This window comes from Symphalangus syndactylus, chromosome 1 (assembly GCF_028878055.3).
Source record: "Symphalangus syndactylus isolate Jambi chromosome 1, NHGRI_mSymSyn1-v2.1_pri, whole genome shotgun sequence".
Taxonomy (NCBI): domain Eukaryota; kingdom Metazoa; phylum Chordata; class Mammalia; order Primates; family Hylobatidae; genus Symphalangus; species Symphalangus syndactylus.
In genome coordinates, this window is record NC_072423.2 from 23,709,357 (window position 1) to 23,727,793 (window position 18,437).

At 39.3% G+C, this 18,437-nt stretch overlaps 1 protein-coding gene across 1 annotated transcript in view; it reads right to left on the reverse strand.

Moving 5' to 3' along the window:
* The window catches only part of PHLPP1 (PH domain and leucine rich repeat protein phosphatase 1), a 262,022-nt gene that overhangs the window by 124,569 nt on the left and 119,016 nt on the right, over nucleotides 1-18,437 (reverse strand). Inside the window, exon 3 of the mRNA XM_055297160.2 lies at nucleotides 12,951-13,076. Coding sequence (XP_055153135.2) covers nucleotides 12,951-13,076 — 126 coding nt within the window. The remainder of the gene's footprint in view (nucleotides 1-12,950; nucleotides 13,077-18,437) is intronic.

The following is an 18,437-nucleotide window of genomic DNA, read 5'->3' on the forward strand; positions in this document are numbered from 1 at the left end:
CACAACAGGAAAATCCAGACAGGCTATCATTAATAGGTTAAAAATGAGAGATGGGCTGGGCGTGGTGGCTCACGCCTGTAATCCTAGCACTTTGGGAGGCCAAGGCAGGCAGATCATGAGGTCAAGAGTTTGAGACCAGTCTGACCAACATGATGAAACCCTGTCTCTACTAAAAATACAAAAATTAGCCGGGTGTGGTGGCGCACACCTGTAATCCCAGCTACTCTGGAGACTGAGGCAAGAGAATCTCTTGAATCCGGGAGGCAGAGGTTGCAGTGAGCCAAGATCGCACCACTGCACTCCAGCCTAGGCAACAGAGCAAGACTCCGTCTCATAAATAAATAAATAAATAAATAAATAAATAAATAAATAAGAGAGATGGTATTCTGTGAGGGCAAGAGCATTTGGGAGAAGTAGGATCTACGATTTTAAAATGATGGGCTATGATGTACCTGTTAAAATATTGTTAAAAGACCCAAAAATAAGAGTATGGAAAGAACTGCAGGCTGGGGAAGAAAACAAAACAAAACAAAATCCCTGGCTCACTGTTCAAGGACCAAGCTATAACAATATTTAAAAAGCCAATCAAGAGAACTCCAGACCAAGAGATCGTCCAAAGTATCCTCAGCTCTCTTTGCCAACAGAGGTGAGGCGATGGGGATGAGGAGGCAGCACGCATGGGGCCATCAAGCTAACCTGAGTGAATCATTCAATAAACATTTGTTATTTGCCTTTTATGAACCAGGAACTGTACCAGGTACTGCAGAGATGCAGTCTTTGTCTCCAAAAGCTTAGCCTCTTGAGGACACACACATCTAAATAACTGTAATTCACTAAAGAGGATGCAGCGGTGCCATAAGAGCACACACAGGGCCAAGAACAATCCTCAGAGCTCCACGTTGACAGCATCAGTGCCGACACAGTCCCCTCCCTTGACAAAATGAGCCACGTATTCACAGACACTTCTGCTGCATTTGTCCAGTGAGCTCATCACGCGGCCAAAAGTGAAAATGTGGACTCTTTAGGAGTCAGAAGCAACTGTATAGGGTCAGAGGAGATGTCACTAACAGCTTTCCAAAATCATGAGCCACCGGTGTCACTCTAACAGTTATCTCCCTTCCACACACACAAACCCCATTGTGTTTCTCAGTAACAACAAAAAAATAGAGTTCAGCTTGGGTGGAGATCAAATCTGAACTCAGAGTTCCTTCCTCAGTTCCTTATTGGCAAAATATGTATAAACAATCTCTTTAAAATGTTACTACCTGAGAATGTTTTTGAACGTCATGGCAGCATTCCCCCAAAGGTGTCATCGCCTTGACAAAGGAGAAATGAACTACAAAAAAACTTACATTCTAGCTTTCTATTAAAATACATAATACAAATACTATTCAAGTGGTTCTACTACTAGAAATGAACTACTTGCTTTTTTCTTCCCACCCCCCGCCCCCACCCCGAGATGGAGTCTTGCTCTGTCACCCATCCTGGAGTGCAGTAGCGCAATCTCGGCTCACTGCAACCTCCACCTTCCGTGTTCAAGCAATTCTCGTGCCTCAGCCTCCTGAGTAGCTGGGATTACAGGCGCCTGCCACCACACCCAGCTAATTTTTGTATTTTTAGTAGAGACGGGGTTTCACCATGTTGGCCAGGCTGGTCTCGAACTCCTGACCTTGTGATCCACCCACCTCGGCCTCCCGAAGTGCTGGGATTACAGGCATGAGCCACTGCACCCAGCCTGTTTTGTTTCTAAATACAAAAAAAAAGAAAAAAAATTCGATGTTTAATTTCCAAGTCTAATACACAAGGTTCAGTATGTTTAATACAGAGTTCATAGATTGTTTTTCCAATTACTCCACTACTTCCTGCTTTATAGAATAATAAATTAGACCGGTGGGTAGAAGAATTTAACCCTTCAGAGTAGGTGTAGAAAATTTAATACTCTGGGTTAAAAATACTGGGCACTCAAAAAATCCTAAGTACATAATGGGAACTAAACTTTAAAGGATATATATATATATATATATATATATATATATTTTTTTTTTTTTTTTGGTAGAGACAGGGCCTTGCTATGTTGCCCAGGCTTGCCTCGAACTCCTGGCCTCAAGTGATCTTCCCCATTCAGCCTCCCAGAGTGTTGGGATTACAGGCGTGAACCACCATCCACCATGCCTGGTAGATTTTTTTTTTTTTTTTGAGACAGAATCTCAATCTATCACCCAGGCTGGAGTGCAATGGTGTGATCTTGGCTTCGCCTCCTGGGTTCAAACAACTTTCCTGCCTCAGCCTCCTGAGTAGCTGGGATTACAGGCATGTGCCACGACACCTGGCTAATTTTTGTATTTTTTGTAGAGATGGGGTTTCACCATGTTGGCCAGGGTGGTCTCGAAATCCTGACCTCAGGTGATCCACCCACCTCAGCCTCCCAAAGTGGTGGGATTACAGGCATGAGCCACTGCGCCCGGCCGCCTGGTAGATATATATTTAAATTGGTCTAAACTCTCAGATTAAAAGAATTTAACTTTAAAATATAACATGACCAGATACAGATATGTGGTTAATCATATATGCTAAGTTCCTGATATACCAATATTTGACCCGTTTGCAAAGAATCAGACAACAGTAGTTCCCTCACCATTGAAAACAATTCAGTCTGCTTTGAATGACTCAGAAAGCATCTCAGATTTCTTAAACAACTCTTGGTCATCATTTAAGAAGATCAATGAGCGATGTAGAGTGACTATGCTCAAGTGTCTTTTAGCAGCATACTCCAATAAATAGACTGCCTGAGAAACTACCTTTTGTCATAGTACTGAGCTGCCTGGATTCTGCTGCCAACTCTGTATATAAAGTACTTTATTGAGATATTTTCAGCAAATCTTAGTTATTATTTAAATCTTTGTTTTCAGTCCCTTCCAACCACTGTAAAACACTGGAAGTACAATTAAGTAAAAGGAGTAAGGTAGTAGAACTTAATGCATAAAGCAGTAATTGAATACTTTATATATCAGTTCCCTCATCTGCAAAATGGGGATAATAATATCTAAGACATATTATCTTTTGGTATTAAAAACCAACCACAGGCTGGGTGCAGTAGCTTGTGCCTGTCATCCCAGTACTTTGGGAGGCCAAGGTGGGAGGACTGCTTCAGCCCAGGAGCTCAAGGCCAGCCTGGGCAACATGGCAAGACCCTGTCTCTACAAAAAATACAAAAATTAGCTGGGAGTGGTGGCGCATGCCTGTGGTCCCAGCTACTCGGGAGGCTGAGGTGAGAGGATCACTTGAGCCTGGAAGGTCAAAGCCTGCAGTGAGCTGTAATCATGCCACTGCACAGCAGCTTGAGCGACAGAGTGAGACCCTGTCTCAAAAAAAAAAAAAAAAAATCAACAAAAAACCAACCTCATAGAATTGTTATCAGCACCTACTTCACAGAGCTACTACAAAGTATCTTGAACAGTGCTTGCCAAACAGTAAAAGTTACCAAAATGTTAGTTATTACTATGTGCATTATTGTTGTCACTACAGCATCAATTTGGTACAGTAAATAATTATATTGTTTAGAAAATATGTCAACAAGTTGAGGGAGGAAAAGAGCAAAAATATTTTCTTTTAGGGCTGACCTCACAAATGGGTAACTAATTCACTTTGGACATAATGTCTAAAGCAAGGAAAATAATGGTCACATACTCTGTGTTGATCAGATGAGATCTGCAAGGATGTCAACAAATCAGAGAGCACCCAGAAAAAAAGCTACGAGATAAAGTATCTGAGAACCAAGTGACAGAAGGAATTGTTGGAATTGCCAGGGATACTTCTGCTGAAAACAGACTGCTAAGGAGCAGACAGGGCAGTGCAAGGGCACAGATCCTGGTAACTCAACAATATTGAGAGGTTATTAAATAGGAAAGGGAGTCGGATTTTCTTGCGTTGTACTAGATAGAAAAATTTGGGTCAATGAGTCAAAGCTAGAGGAACACAGACTTCAGCTCACTTATAAGGAAAAACTGTCACATCAGACACTACAGATGTTGGAAATGCCTACAGACATCGGTGGGATGGTGTGAGACTCTGGTCTTTTCCAAATCTTAAGTCTCTGAACTAAGAGTCGTTTGTTGTTGAAGACTACAATTCAAGGTTAAACTAAAGAATGCTTTCAAAGAAAATGTCAAATAACTGGTAGCACAATTATTTTAGAAAATTGCAGCTAATATTAATATTCCCTTCTTGTCAACTACATTACAAGGGCCCTTACCAATATTAAAACAACATTTTACAACTTTAAAATGTAGCTCTAAGTTCCTCCCTTGAGCCCTAGAAGTTATTTTATTAAAGATAACATTACACAGATCAAACCCACAAGTATTTTAAAGTACTAATAACAGAAGTACAGACCCCAATCAAACTTCTTTAAGGTTTCCTGGGAAAAATTTTACAGAGTTCTACCAAGAACACATGAGGAACACATTTCCATTTGCTGAGGTTCTGGCAATCCACATGGAGCCTAATGCCTGGCACAAAGAAAAGACAGAAAAGTCCTCTCTTTCCTCCCTCCCTCTCTCCATCTCTCCCTGCTGGACAGTGAGAACAACAACTGCTAATTCCAACACAGCTGGAGAAAGAAGGCGGAAGAGATGAGAAGACAGGAGGAAGGAAGATGGAAGTACATGGGATGCATTTAAAATGGTAATAGTCTAATTATACAAATGAGCACTGCTTCACAAAAACATGCTTCTTTTGTTATGAGACGATAAGCAAACTAGGTATCTTTGCCATTTGTTTAAAACTGGATTATAAAACTTTAGAGAAAATAAAATTAATAGTTCTAAACTGAAATAACTTTAGAATTGAAGTGAAAACCTCTTCTTCAGGAATATATTCACTAGGATTTCAGAAACAAGAGCCGCTACAGGGAAAAAAAAAAAAAGGAATAGAAGGGATTAGTGAGGAAATAAGACAGGTATAGATGAAGCATAATTATATCTGTAAAGAGATCATTCTATTATTTTCTACTAACTTAATTGTATGTGTAACAAAAAACTTAGTACAATCCAAAATGTTACCTTCTCCCTAAATTCAAAGAAGAAATTCTAAGTTCTCTAACTTCATAGACTACTGCTTTCTAACTGTAACAAAGATCCCATAATGTAATTTTTTATATAACAAATCCATTACTATATTGAAAAGTTAATTCTAATACTGGGTAACTTACAGTCGTATTTCTACAAGAAAATGAAATGGAACTAGCAGGAAACTTACTGGCCAGCACTCATTTACTTTAGCTTCTTTTTTTTTTTTTGACACTTCTCAGACATGTGTGATATGATCTTTACAGGATATCTTTGCAAACTGCCTCTGCACATACTTGACCTATCCTTCTTGAGATGAATTTACTTTTCTTGTCTTCATGGTGAATACCTATTTAGCCTTAAAAGACTCAGCTTGCCCACTGCCTCCTTGAAGTCTTCCTATACCCAAATATCTCATATACTAACTCATATACTAAATTTCCAAACTTTTCTCACAAACTTTTCTTGTCACTACAGAATTGGTACAAGAGCAATCTTCTCAGGATTCATGTCATTCAGACCCACAGTTTCATTTATTATCATCTTTTTTTTTTTTTTTTTTGAGATGGAGTTTTGCTCTCATTGCCCAGGCTGGAGTGCAGTGGAACCATCTTGGCTCACTGCAACCTCTACCTCCTGAGTTCAAGCGATTCTCCTGCCTCAGCCTCCTGGGTAGCTGGGATTACAGGCACCTGCCACCATGCCTGGCTAATTTTTTTTGTATTTTTAGTGGAGACGGGGTTTCACCATGTTGGCCAGGCTGGTCTTGAACTCAGGTGATCGACCTGCCTTGGCCTCCCAAAGTGCTGGGATTACAGGCGTAAGCCACTGCACCCAGCCCCTTCATTCTATTTAGATTCTGTGGTAGGCTTGTTAGATCAAAGGGCCCTTGATTCTTCATCCAAAAAAATGGGTGTAAAATGTGAATTGAGGGTTTCCAGAAAAGCCCTTGACTCCTCAGTAGAACAGTATTGATAGCAAAGCTTCTTATCATAACAACCTCAAAGTTACAAACTACAGCACAATCCCTAAAGGACAAATGGCAGACCATGCTAACAAAAGGTGGCAGACTTCCTGAACTACAAGTTAAGAGGCAAAATATTGGTAAAAGATGTCTAAGTCATATTAAAGGGTTCCTTGTAATTACATCTAATAACACAAATCAATATGTTGGAAACCTCAATCTTGTTATACAAGAATGATTTGATTCAATTGATTAAGTATTCCTTGAGTAAAATCTAGACAGTAAGACACTGTGTTGAAGCAAATGAAACCAAAAGTTCAATTGTGATTCACCATGTGTCTTACTCTTTTTTAAAAGGGTGATGTTTGCTCATCATTTCATGGGATCTTTTGGCATGAAATGTGGCTCCGATTTGCCTACACTGTGCATGTTTAGGGTGCACTCAAATCACGGCAACCAGAAGTTCACTGCAGTGACTTTTTCCCTCAAGTCAATGGCCTAGAATTAAACACTATGGTTAATACTGAGAGCTACACAGCAGGAGAGAAAATGACTGTGACAGTCAGAGTCACCTGCAACTGTCAGCCACTGATCAACACAGAGAAAGAGACATGCAGACAGGTTCATGGCCCTCCAGGAGGCCTGAATTTACAATGCTGTTTTCATCGTCACCATGTTATAACCAACTAAACTGGCCAGGTTTGAGGTCCTTGGAAGAGGTCATGCTGTGCCTTTTCCTTTTCCCTACACAAGAGAACTGGGACAATGTTTAAGATAAAATGCCTAAGATTAGACATCGTGTCCCTAACTGCAGGGCTCCATCACTTTCAATTCAGTCATGTTACTATTCAGATTCAAAATACTGAACTTAGAAATGTGCCATGTAGTAAACTGTTCTCACTTTCATCTAGCTAATCAATATTTGAGAGCATTCCATCTGTCTAATAATAAGTTAAAAGCGTAGCTCACAATATGCCCTTTTCCACAAGTGTTGTATATTTTCTTGGGTACCACATGCTACATCACTATTTCAGGAATAAGGTACCTGAATCAACCCTCTCATCTTTATCTGAATTGTCCATTCTTTAAAAAACACACACACACATAGATAATGGTGTTGTAAAAAGAGTAATTGTAAGAAGAGTCCTCATCTTCTAGAGTTATACACACACATGTGAAAATAGTTGTGAGTGAAATAATGTCTGGGGTTTGCTTTGTAATAATCCAGAGAGAAAGGGAGCATACCGACAACAGCCCACTGGCCAGGAGATGGTAACTGTGGAAGCCAGGTCACAGGTGTGTGGGGGTTACTACACAATTATCTCTACTTCAGAATATTTGACATTTTCTGTAATAAAGAGTAAGAAAAAAAAGGGACACAACACTAAGTCACTGACCCGAATCCACTTTTAATCTCCCATGGAATAAAGAAAAATACTTTATTTTATTATTTATTTTTGAGATGAAATCTTGCTCTGTCGCCCAGGCTAGAGTGCAGTGGCGCAATCTCGGCTCAGTGCAACCTTTGCCTCCTGGGTTCAAAAGCGATTCTCCTGCCTCAGCCTCCTGAGTAGCTGGGATTACAGGCCCCCGCCATCATGCCCAGCTAATTTTTGTATTTTTTGTAGAGACCATGTTGGCCAGGCTGGTCTTGAACTCCTAACCTCAGGTGATCTGCCCGCCTCAGCCTCCCACAGTGTTGGGATTACAGGTGTGAGCCACCGCGCCCGGCCAAGAAACAGATTTTAAAGTAGAATAATATGGTGTTACAGAAGTCACTAAACTTTTAAATTAAAACTAAGACATGCTACGGATTCATATGAAAGCCTAACTTTGCAAAGAATTCACAGGATCAATCAACATATCCACAATGAAGGCACTTTAAAAAGTGGACCATCAAGATGGATATCTAGGTCAGCATTTCCATCAACTTACTCATATATCTGATAGGAGCTCTTCTGCACGTTCTTGTTATTCCCTCAGCTTAGCCGTAGCCTTTTCACATCACTGCCCCTCTAACCACTTTGAAAACATGCTGGGTACATGTACCTATGTTGAACAAACAGAGCCGTCTTTTACACTGTATATAATAGGAGGTTTACTCAATTTTTACAGCATGCTGTGCATTAATATTTTAGGAATGAATTTACAACCAATATTGTAATCCTCCCAAAAAAGCTCTCCCACAGTGTCTACCACTAATACACATCCAAAATAAAAACTCTAAAGAGACTGCCCTGGGTATTATTTTGGCAAGCAATATTAAGTGCTAAAGTTTAAAAATAATAAGCATATAAAAGCCTATCTTGGTAGAACACATCTGATTAATAAACTATAAATTTTCCCAAAATCAAATGAAACAAATTAGAACAAAAAATAACACTTCTCTTGCAGCTGAAAATCCAGAAAAATAAACTGAAAATAAAGAACTTTCCTTTTAAATTACTTCCTTAATTCATTTTCATTTAAAAATAATGGAAAAAAATTTTTCCCTCCTACTCTGGGGTAGGGACAGTTACTAACAATTAGAAACTTTTGTTTCTGTTGTTGGTTTGTTTTTCTTTTAGGTCCTTATCAAAATGAATCCTTATCTAAACATCAAGATGTAAAGACTATCCATTCTGAGAATGTTTTGTTTCTCAATATGAACAAAAGAAACTAAACATTTCCACAGTAACAGTGAGTGTGACTAAATGATATAACTTCCTAATACCTACATAGGAAGAAGAGCAGATGACAATTGAAGGCGGAAACTGGAAGCTGAAGGAGCTTATAACAATCAGCCTTATCTATGTCAAATTCCCTGTAGGCATATATTCCCAAATGGAGTGAGATTCTAGTCTACTATCCCTAGATGCTAGGTTAAAAAGGAAAAGACATTATCGCAAGATTATCCTCAACACATAATGCTTAAAGAAGGGTGTGGCCATGTTTTATATAGGATTCAAACCCAAACAGGGAGTTCCTTCACCCATTTCTTTTATAATATCTAACCTCTTTTAATCAGTTCTTTACAATTCATTTGTCCTTAATTCACTAACTGTAACTGCTAAACATTTTTGAAATATATATCTGGTTTTTAAAATTGGAGAAGGGAAAAGTACTATATTGAAAATCTACATTTACTAGGCCGGGCACGGTGGCTCACGCCTGTAATCCCAGCACGTTGGGAGGCCAAGGCAGGCGGATCACCTGAGGTCAGGAGTTCAAGACCAGCCTGGCCAACATGGTGAAACTCCGTTTCTACTAAAAATACAAAAAAATTAGCCTGGCATGGTGGCACACGCCTGTAATCCCAGCTACTCGGGAGGCTGAGGTGGGAGAATTGCTTGAACCCGGGAGGTGGAGGCTGCAGTGAGCCGAAATCACACTACTGCACTCCAGGCTCAGCTACACAGCAAGACTCCATCTCAAAAAAAAAAGGAAAGTCTGCATTTACTAAAATGTATCACCCTCTGTTCCCCACCCCAGCTTCTCAAGAGGAAATCATTTCCCCAATGTCTGCCATCCTTTCCCCAAAAGGCTGCCATGGTTGTTAAGAGCAGTAAAAGGTAACTTGTTCAGACAAACTAAGACCCGTGTCTTTATCTGCTGAAAATACACATACAAATAGATAATACTTTAAAATATTATTTGACCAATCAAGGATGACCGTCATAAAATTATTCTATTTAGTTAGTTCTACTCACTTACTATGTGCCAGTACAAATCTATTATATGCATATCTCATATAAGCCCTAAAAGGTAAGTACTATTATTATTATTCCCCTTATTAGATGAAAAAGTTTAAAATTTGGAACTTAGATATAGCCACTTGGCCAGGAAATGGTGGAATCCATGCCTGCCTTACTTTGAAACTCAAACTCTTGACCCCAACACTACACAGCTTCTCTAATCAAAGCCTTTCTAAAAGGAAAGAAGGTCTTATTCTAATTAGTTGTAGTCAATACCAGTAATCTAACATAATCAAATCAAAGTCCCTCTGCCCTCTTGGAAATACTCAGCTCCACTTATTGTAAGTATAAAATGTATGCTGTATATGTATATGTGTGTGAATTATTGTCTACATACAACTGCAGAGCATTTCAGCACTTCTGAGGAATACCTCATCAGTATTCCTCAAAACTGTCAAGGTCATGAAAAACACAGAAAAGTAGGCCAGGTGCAGTGGCTCACGCCTGTAATCCCAGCACTTTGGTAGGCTGAGGCAGGCGGATCATGAGGTCAGGAGTTGGACACCAGCCTTGCCAACATAGTGAAACCCCGTCTCTACTAAAAACACAAAAAATTAGCCGGGTATGGTGGCATGTGCCTGCAGTCAAAGCTACTTGGTGGGCTGAGATGGGAGAATTGCTTGAACCCAGAAGGCAGAGGTTGCAGTGAGCCAAGACCATGCCATTACACTCCAGCCTGCCATTACACTCCAGCCTGCCATTACAGTCCAGCCTTGAGAGTGAGACTCCATCTCAAAAAAAAAAAAAAAAGCGAGAGAGAAAGAAAAACAGAAAAGTGAAAAACTGTCACACACCAGAGGAGACAAAACAGACATGACAATCAAATGCAATGTGGTACCTTGAATTAGATCTCGAAACAGAAAAAAGGCAATGGAAAAACTAGTGAAATCCAAATAAAGGCCAGGCGCAGTGGCTCACGCCTATAGTCCCAGCACTTTGAAAGGTCAAGGCAGGCGGATCACTTGAGATCAGGAGTTTAAAACCAGCCTGGCCAACATAGTGAAACCCCATCTCTACTAAAAATACAAAAATTAGCCAGCCGTGGTAGCACATGCCTATAATCCCAGCTACTCAGGAGACTGAGGTAGGAGAATTGCTTGAACCCAGGAGGCGGAGGTTGTAGTGACCCAAGATCGTGCCACTGCAGTCCAGCCTAGATGACAGAGCAAGGCTCTGTCTCAAACAAAAACAAAAACAAAAACAAAAACAAAACAAAAAAATAAATTCCACAGGTTAGTTCAGAGTTATGTACTAATGATGGTTTCTTATACTTGAGAGACATATTGTGGTAATACGTCTGGTAAACTGAGTGAGGGGGTTGGGAAACTATGTTTGAGAATTCTCTGTACTATCTTTGCAACTTTTCTGTAATTATAAAAGTATTCCAAAATAAAGAAAAAGTTAATAATTTAAAAGTTGATTTAAAATATCAACATCTCTATACAGAAAGAAATGTGCTGCACTTTGATCCTAGTTAGGCATTTTATTCTGAATAAAGCAGAGTGTAGGTAATTAACTCACTGCTTTCAACACGTAAAACCACTTTGATATAAACACATACAAAAGCACAATAAAAATGATAAATTATAAATATCAAAGCCCAATGTTATTTAATATCTCCTCACATTTGTAAACATATGAATAATTTTAAAACCAGACAAGTATACTTCTAATATCACATTAATTCTACAAGTGAGTCTGAAGGACAAGGGTCCTCTTCCCTACTTTTTCCTGCAGGAGTGCTGCCTTACACATTCAGAACCTCCATTTGTCTATTAGGTTGAGAGAATTTTCTAAGCCCTATCAACCAAAACTCTCTACTCATTGCTTATTCTCTAAAAGGAAGGGAAACCAATTCTCCTAAATGATATCTCATCATCAGGCAATGGTTTTTACCTGGTAATTCAAATGCAGCCAGTATTTCAAAATGATTTTCTAGATACTGTTCTCAAATTTTCTCTTAACTGTTTTCCAAAGTTATTCCCTTACTCATTCACTTGACAAATAATTACATCACACAGCAATCTGAATCACACTGAACTTGGATAACAAGTTAAATTACGAATTCAAAAATATGAAAGCATATTCCATTGTAACGCTCCTGGCACCCTAGAGAGATTTTGTCATTTCAAAAACAACACCCAAACCAAGGCACTAAGGACTGCAATCCACCCCATTATTTTACACATAATTCTCTAAATGAGATATAAAAACATTCTTACACAGGTTACCTGAAATATCAGCATTTCTTTGTCTTATTTATAATGTTATTCTGGTTTACATTAAACACAAAAGTACTAGATATTATATATATTATAAAATATTATATATAATTATATATTACATTATATATATACACACATATATATATTTTTTAAGTCAGAGTCTCACTCTGTCACCAAGGCTGTAGTGTAATGGTGCAATCTCAGCTCATTGCAACCTCCACCTTCCCAGTTCAAGCAATTTTCGTGCCTCAGCCTCCCGAGTATCTGGGACTACAGGTGTGTACCACCATGCCTGGCTAATTTTTTGTATTTTTAGTAGAGATGGGGTTTTCACCATTTTGGCCAGGCTGGTGTCGAACTCCTGAACTCAAGTGATCTGCCTGTCTCAGCCTTCCAAAGTGCTGGGATTACAGGAGTGAGCCAGTGTGCCTGGCCAAAAGTACTATATATTATTTCATGGGACATGCTGATCTTATTAAATCAGAGGAATATAAAATGGCCAAAATAAGATAAAAAAATAAATCACTGAAAAGGCAGAATAAAGGTGAAGGGGAGATGGTATAATATTAGACTATTTATATGAAAAAACAGTCAGAGAAACCAGGGAAATTTGTAACAATTATCTGGGTATTTTGTGGTTTTATAGTTGTCTTAGCCTGGGCAGTCCCTCAAATATTCTCAGTCTCATGTTTTTTATCTACAATATTAAGATAGTAATGCCTGTTTACAGACCAATTTATTTTTAAGTATAAACAAAACTGGGCAAGTAAAAAACAATTTTTAAAAAGCCACTTTTCAGGCAAAATTAGTTTTTAAAAAACTAAAAATTGCTAATCACTGGCAATATCTGGGGCAGGGGGAAGTGTGTGTAACTAACTATATTTTAGACCCAGCTAAAGCAGAAAGGAACTTTGTAGCCAGCTAGAAGCTGAGTCGTTTCCTGGGTTAAGTACTTGCTTACCTTGGAGACTTGTCGCAGCCACCTTAAGTATTCTGTGAAAGTATCAAAGCAAATGTAGTAAGTCTGGCTTTGGGGTCCAGAGGAGCTAAATGCTAAGCAGTGTTGGTGCTTTTTCACTTCTTCTACCTATAAAAGCAAACACAGAGAAGCAGAAACAAGTCAGACAGCAGAACCACTGATGTATTTCACTAACTATGCCTCTGATCAAGGAGCCTGCATGGATTTGCATCTTTCCCTATATATGTTACTCATTACTGAGAACTAAGTTCCTGCATATGATCACCCAATTCAAATTACAAAGAAACCAAAAAAAGGGGAGTTTTATCTTTACTATATTTCCCCACCACAGTGAAATTCTCCTCTTTCTGTTTAAAATTAGTCCAGACTCCCTTTCTTATTCTTCTAACCTCACAATAGGGTGCTGGGGTTCTTACTTCCTCTTAGAATTTTTACTTAAGATTTTACTTAGGAGTTTTTACTTAAGAAGTCTTCAAGCATGTTAAATAAGTATTGAAAACACTACTGTTAAACTGAAATTAACCTATAATAAAACCCTACCATGAGAACTTTCAAGTCCTAATGATGCAGTGAAATACAGTCAAACCAAATTTCCACTCCTTGTAAGTTCTTTACAAGGGGAAAAATACACACCAAAAGTAACATTATACAAACTTCTATGTTTGGAAATTTAATAACAAACTTCTAAACAACTCACAGGTGAAAGGAGAAATTACAACCAAAATTTTAAAACGCTTAGAAGTAAACAATTATAGAAAAACTACATATCAAAATCTATCTGTTGCAATAAAAGGAGATATATAAAGGGAAATTTATATATATATATTTTTGCAGTTGAACTCGTGTATCTTTTGATACTCATATTGGAAAAGAAGGTAGAACATTAATTTGATCGGCATGCACCTTAAGAACTTGGAAGGAAGCCTGGGCGTGGTGGCTCACGCCTGTAATCCCACCACTTTGGGAGGCCGAGGCAGGTGGATCACCTGACGTCAGGAGTTCGAGACCAGCCTGGCCAACATGGTAAAATCCCTCCCTACTAAAAATACAAAAAAAACCTTACAGCTGGGAGCGGTGGTGGGCGCCTGTAGTTCCAGCTACTGGGGCGGCTGAGGCGGGAGGATTGCTTAAACCCAGGAGGCAGAGGTTGCAGTGAGCTGAGATCCAGCCTGGGCGACAGAGCAAAACTCTGTCTCCAAAACAAACAAAAAAACTTGGAAGGAAAAAAAAGTCAAACCTTCAAACTGAATAAATCCAAAATTGAAAGAAGGCTATGATAAAAAGTAGCAATCGGTGAAATGAAAACCAAATACGTAAGAGAAAACATCAACAAAGCAAAATACTGATTCTTTGAGAAAACTAGTACAATTGATAAATCCTCTGGCAAGAAAAATTGATACATCCTCTGGCAAGAAAAAGAGAGCAGACACTTATAAATAATATTAACAATGAAAAGGGAGGCACAGCTACAGATTCGCCAGAGATTAAAAAGAGAATATTATGAACAATTTTGTGACAAATTCTTAGAAAAAACATGTTTTACCAATAGTACTAAATAAAGAAAAATCAAAAGCCTAAATAGTCCTATCAGTCAGGCACAGGCTCATGCTTGTAATCCCAGCACTTTGGGAGACTGAGAGGGACAGATCGCTTGAGCCCAGGAGTTGGAGATCAACCTGTGCAACATGGCAAAACCTTATCTCTACAAAAAAAAAAAAAAAAAAAAAAAAACAGAAAAACAAAAGTTAGCTGGGTGTGGCAGTGCACACCTTGTAGTCCTATAGCTAGTCAGAAGTCGAGGGGAAATCACCCAAGCCTGGGGAGGTGGAGGCTATAGTGTGGAGTAACTACACCACTGCACTCCAGCCTGGACAATGGAGTAAAATCCAGTGTTAACAAAACAAAACAAAAACTGAATAGTCCTATAACTTTTTTTTTGAGACGGAATTTCACTCCTTGCCCAGGCTGGAGTGCAGTGGTGCAATCTTAGCTCACTGCAACCTCTGCCTTCCGGGTTCAAGCGATTCTCCTACTTCAACCTCCTGAGTAGCTGGGATTACAGCCTTGGCCTCCCAAAGTGCTGGGATTATAGACATGAGCCACGCCTGGCCCCTATATAACCATTTAAAATATAGAAGGTTTTTTTTTTAATGTCTCAAAAAAATATCAGGCCCATATAGCTTTACAGGTAAGTTTTACCAAAGTTTCAAAAAATAGATCAATCCAAACTCATGCAAACTCATCCAGCAAACAAAAAATGAAGGAAAACACCCCAACCCATTCTATGAGGATAGTATAACCAAGACCCACATGAGAACAGTAACAGAAACGAAACTTACAGGTAACCACAGTCATAAAGATTTATCTCGAACAAAATGTTGCATCAAAATCCAGTAATCTATTTTTATTTATTTATTTATTTTTTATTTTTTTAGATGGCATCTCGCTCTGTTGCCTAGGCTGCAGTGCAGTAGCACAATCTCAGCTCACTGCAACCTCGCCTCCCAGGTTCAAGCGATTCTCCTGCCTCAGCCTCCCAAGTAGCTGGGATTACAGGCGCCTGCCACTGCGCCAGCAATTTTTGTATTTTTAGTACAGACAGGGTTTCGCCATCTTGGCCAGGCTGGTCTTGAACTCCTGACCTCATGATCCACCCGCCTCAGCCTCTCAAGTGCTGGGATTACAGGCATGAGCCACCGTTCCCAGCCTTTTAATTAATTAATTTTAGAAAACCCAGTAATTTAAAAATATATATGTATCAAGAACAAGGCCAGGCACGGTGGCTCACCCCTATAATCCCAATACTTTGGAAGGCTGAGGCAGGCGAATCATTTGAGGTCAGGAGTCTGAGACCAGCCTGGCCAACATGGTGAAACCCCACTTCTATTAAAAATACAAAAATTAGTCAGGCGTGGTGGTGCATGCCTGTAATCCCAGGTACTCAGGAGGCTGAGGCAGGAGAATCGTTTGAACCCGGGAGGTGGATGATGCAGTGAGCTGATATTGTGGCAGTGTGCTCCAGCCTGGGCAACACAGCAAGACTCCGTCTCAAAAAAACAAACAAAAAAAGAACCAGTTTAATTTACCTCAGATAACAAAACACAGTTTAACGTAATTAGAACTATAAAACCATTAACCACATTAACGGATTAAAGACACCCATACTATTATCCCCACAGTTGCAGAAAAAGCTGTTAGTAACTTCATTCAGGCTGAAATGAAGGATAAAAATTCTCAGCAAACTCAGAAAATAAAAACTCACTTAAACTGACCAAAGGTATTTATCAAACATCTAAAGCAAACTTCAATGTTAATGAGATATCATTCTCAAGATCATTGATAAGGAGCCAGGTGCGGTGGCTCACGCCTGTAATCCCAGCATTTTGGGAGGCCGAGGCAGGGGGGTCACCAGAGGTCAGGAGTTCGAGACCAGCCTGGCCAATATGATGAAACCCAGTCTCTACTAAAAATACAAAAATTAGCTGGGTGTGGTGGCATGCGCCTGTAGTCCCAGGAGGCTGAGGCAGGAGAATGGCTTGAACCTGGGAGGCAGAGGTTGCAGTGAACCGAGAATGCACCACTGCACTCCAGCCTGGGTGATGAAGAGAGACTGTCTCAAAAATAAAAAAGAAAAAAAAAAAAGATCATTGATAAGTATCTACTGTTTCCATTCAACACTGTACTAGATCTTCCTGCCCGTAACAGTAAGACAAAGAAAAGGAAGAAAGAAACTTGTCATCATTTGAATATTATATGATTAGCTATACAGTAAACAAAAAAACCTATAGGCATCATATTAGAATAAACCAAAACATTTAGCAAGATGATAAATCAATACTCAAAAACCAACTGTGTTTCTATAAACCAAACAGAAAATACGATTTTTTAAAAAAATGTTGTGTAAACAAATTCACAGATACCAAACAAAAGGTTTCTTAGAGATGGAGAGGAGTGGGAGAGGGTGGGAGGAAAGGAAAATAAAAGGGTGGGAGGAAAGGAGAACAAAGGGACATGAGGAAACTTCTGGGAATAATGAACATGGTCATTATTGTGGAGAAACAACACTTGTACACTGATGTGAATGCAAAATGGTACAACGACCCTGAAAAACAACTCGGTATCATCATGCTTAAGTAAATGTGTGTATGTCCCAGAGCCTAGTAACTGAGCTCCAAAGTGTATACCCAATAGTAGTATTTCTCAAGGAAGTCATTATAGGAATTGTGGATTGAATAGTTCTTCATTGCCCCCTATGCAGAACTCTCTAATACTTTGCATGATATTTTAATCTCTCTGCCTCTGCCTTTAAATGCCAAGAGTGTCCCCTGCAGCAAAGATAATGTTATTCACCAATCACTCTATCTACTCCACATTTCTCAGACCCCTTGCAATTAAGGTGGAGTGATGTGCCTGGTTCTGGCCAATGAGCCACAGAGAGAAGTGGCATGTGTCACTTCTGCATCCAAACATATAAGGCCCATGAATGATGCTCCAGTTACCTCTTCCCTTGCCAAAACAACAAAGGGAAGTATAAAAGAGCCAAGACTTCATCAGGCTGGGTCCCTGAACAACTGTGTGACAAAAGAAACTCCCATCCCCCAACCCCACTGACCCACAACAGACATACAATGTGAGAAATAACTGTTATGACAAGTCACTAAGATTGGGGGGGAAAGAGGGGTGTTACCATGGCATTACTTAAGCTTATATTAACTGATATGTTCACTGTTCAATCATCTGACCATCAAAACATTCCTACATATAACCAAATGTCCCTCCAGCATAGTAACTCCACTTGCAAACTACTGTCTTAGAAAAGGTACTTGCATACCAGGAGGCATATCAACATAAGACTATAGCAGCAGCACTGTTTATAACAACAACAAACTGAAAGCAACCCAAATGTCCATTAGCAGGAAAAATACTTAAGAAATTATGAAAATTGTGGAATGTTTAGACTAGACATTATAGAAAAATGAAAACCACATAAGTAACATGTAATCTTATTATGAAACATTGTATTAGGTGAATAAATTCAATTTCAGAAGACCACAGCAATTTATCACTTTTATACACATCAAAAAACAAGCAAAATAGATACATGGTAAAACTCATTTCAAAAACGGAAAAAATGAGGAATGCACATTCTAGGACAGTGAATCCTTCTAGGGCTAGGGGAGGCAATGAGACATATGTAAAGAGAACACAGGTAGAAGAAACACTGGTATTGATATCCCCATAGTTCCTAAATTCAGTAGTGGTTGACAATTCTTCAATTTATTATACTTCATAATTTAACAAATATTAATTAAAATACAATATTAGCTGGCCGGGCGTGGTGGCTCATGCCTGAATCCCAGCACTTTGGGAGGCCGAGGCAGGCGGATCACTTGAGATCAGGCGTTCAAGACCAGCCTGGCCAACATGGTGAAACCCCGTCTCTACTAAAAGTACAAAAATCGGCCGGTC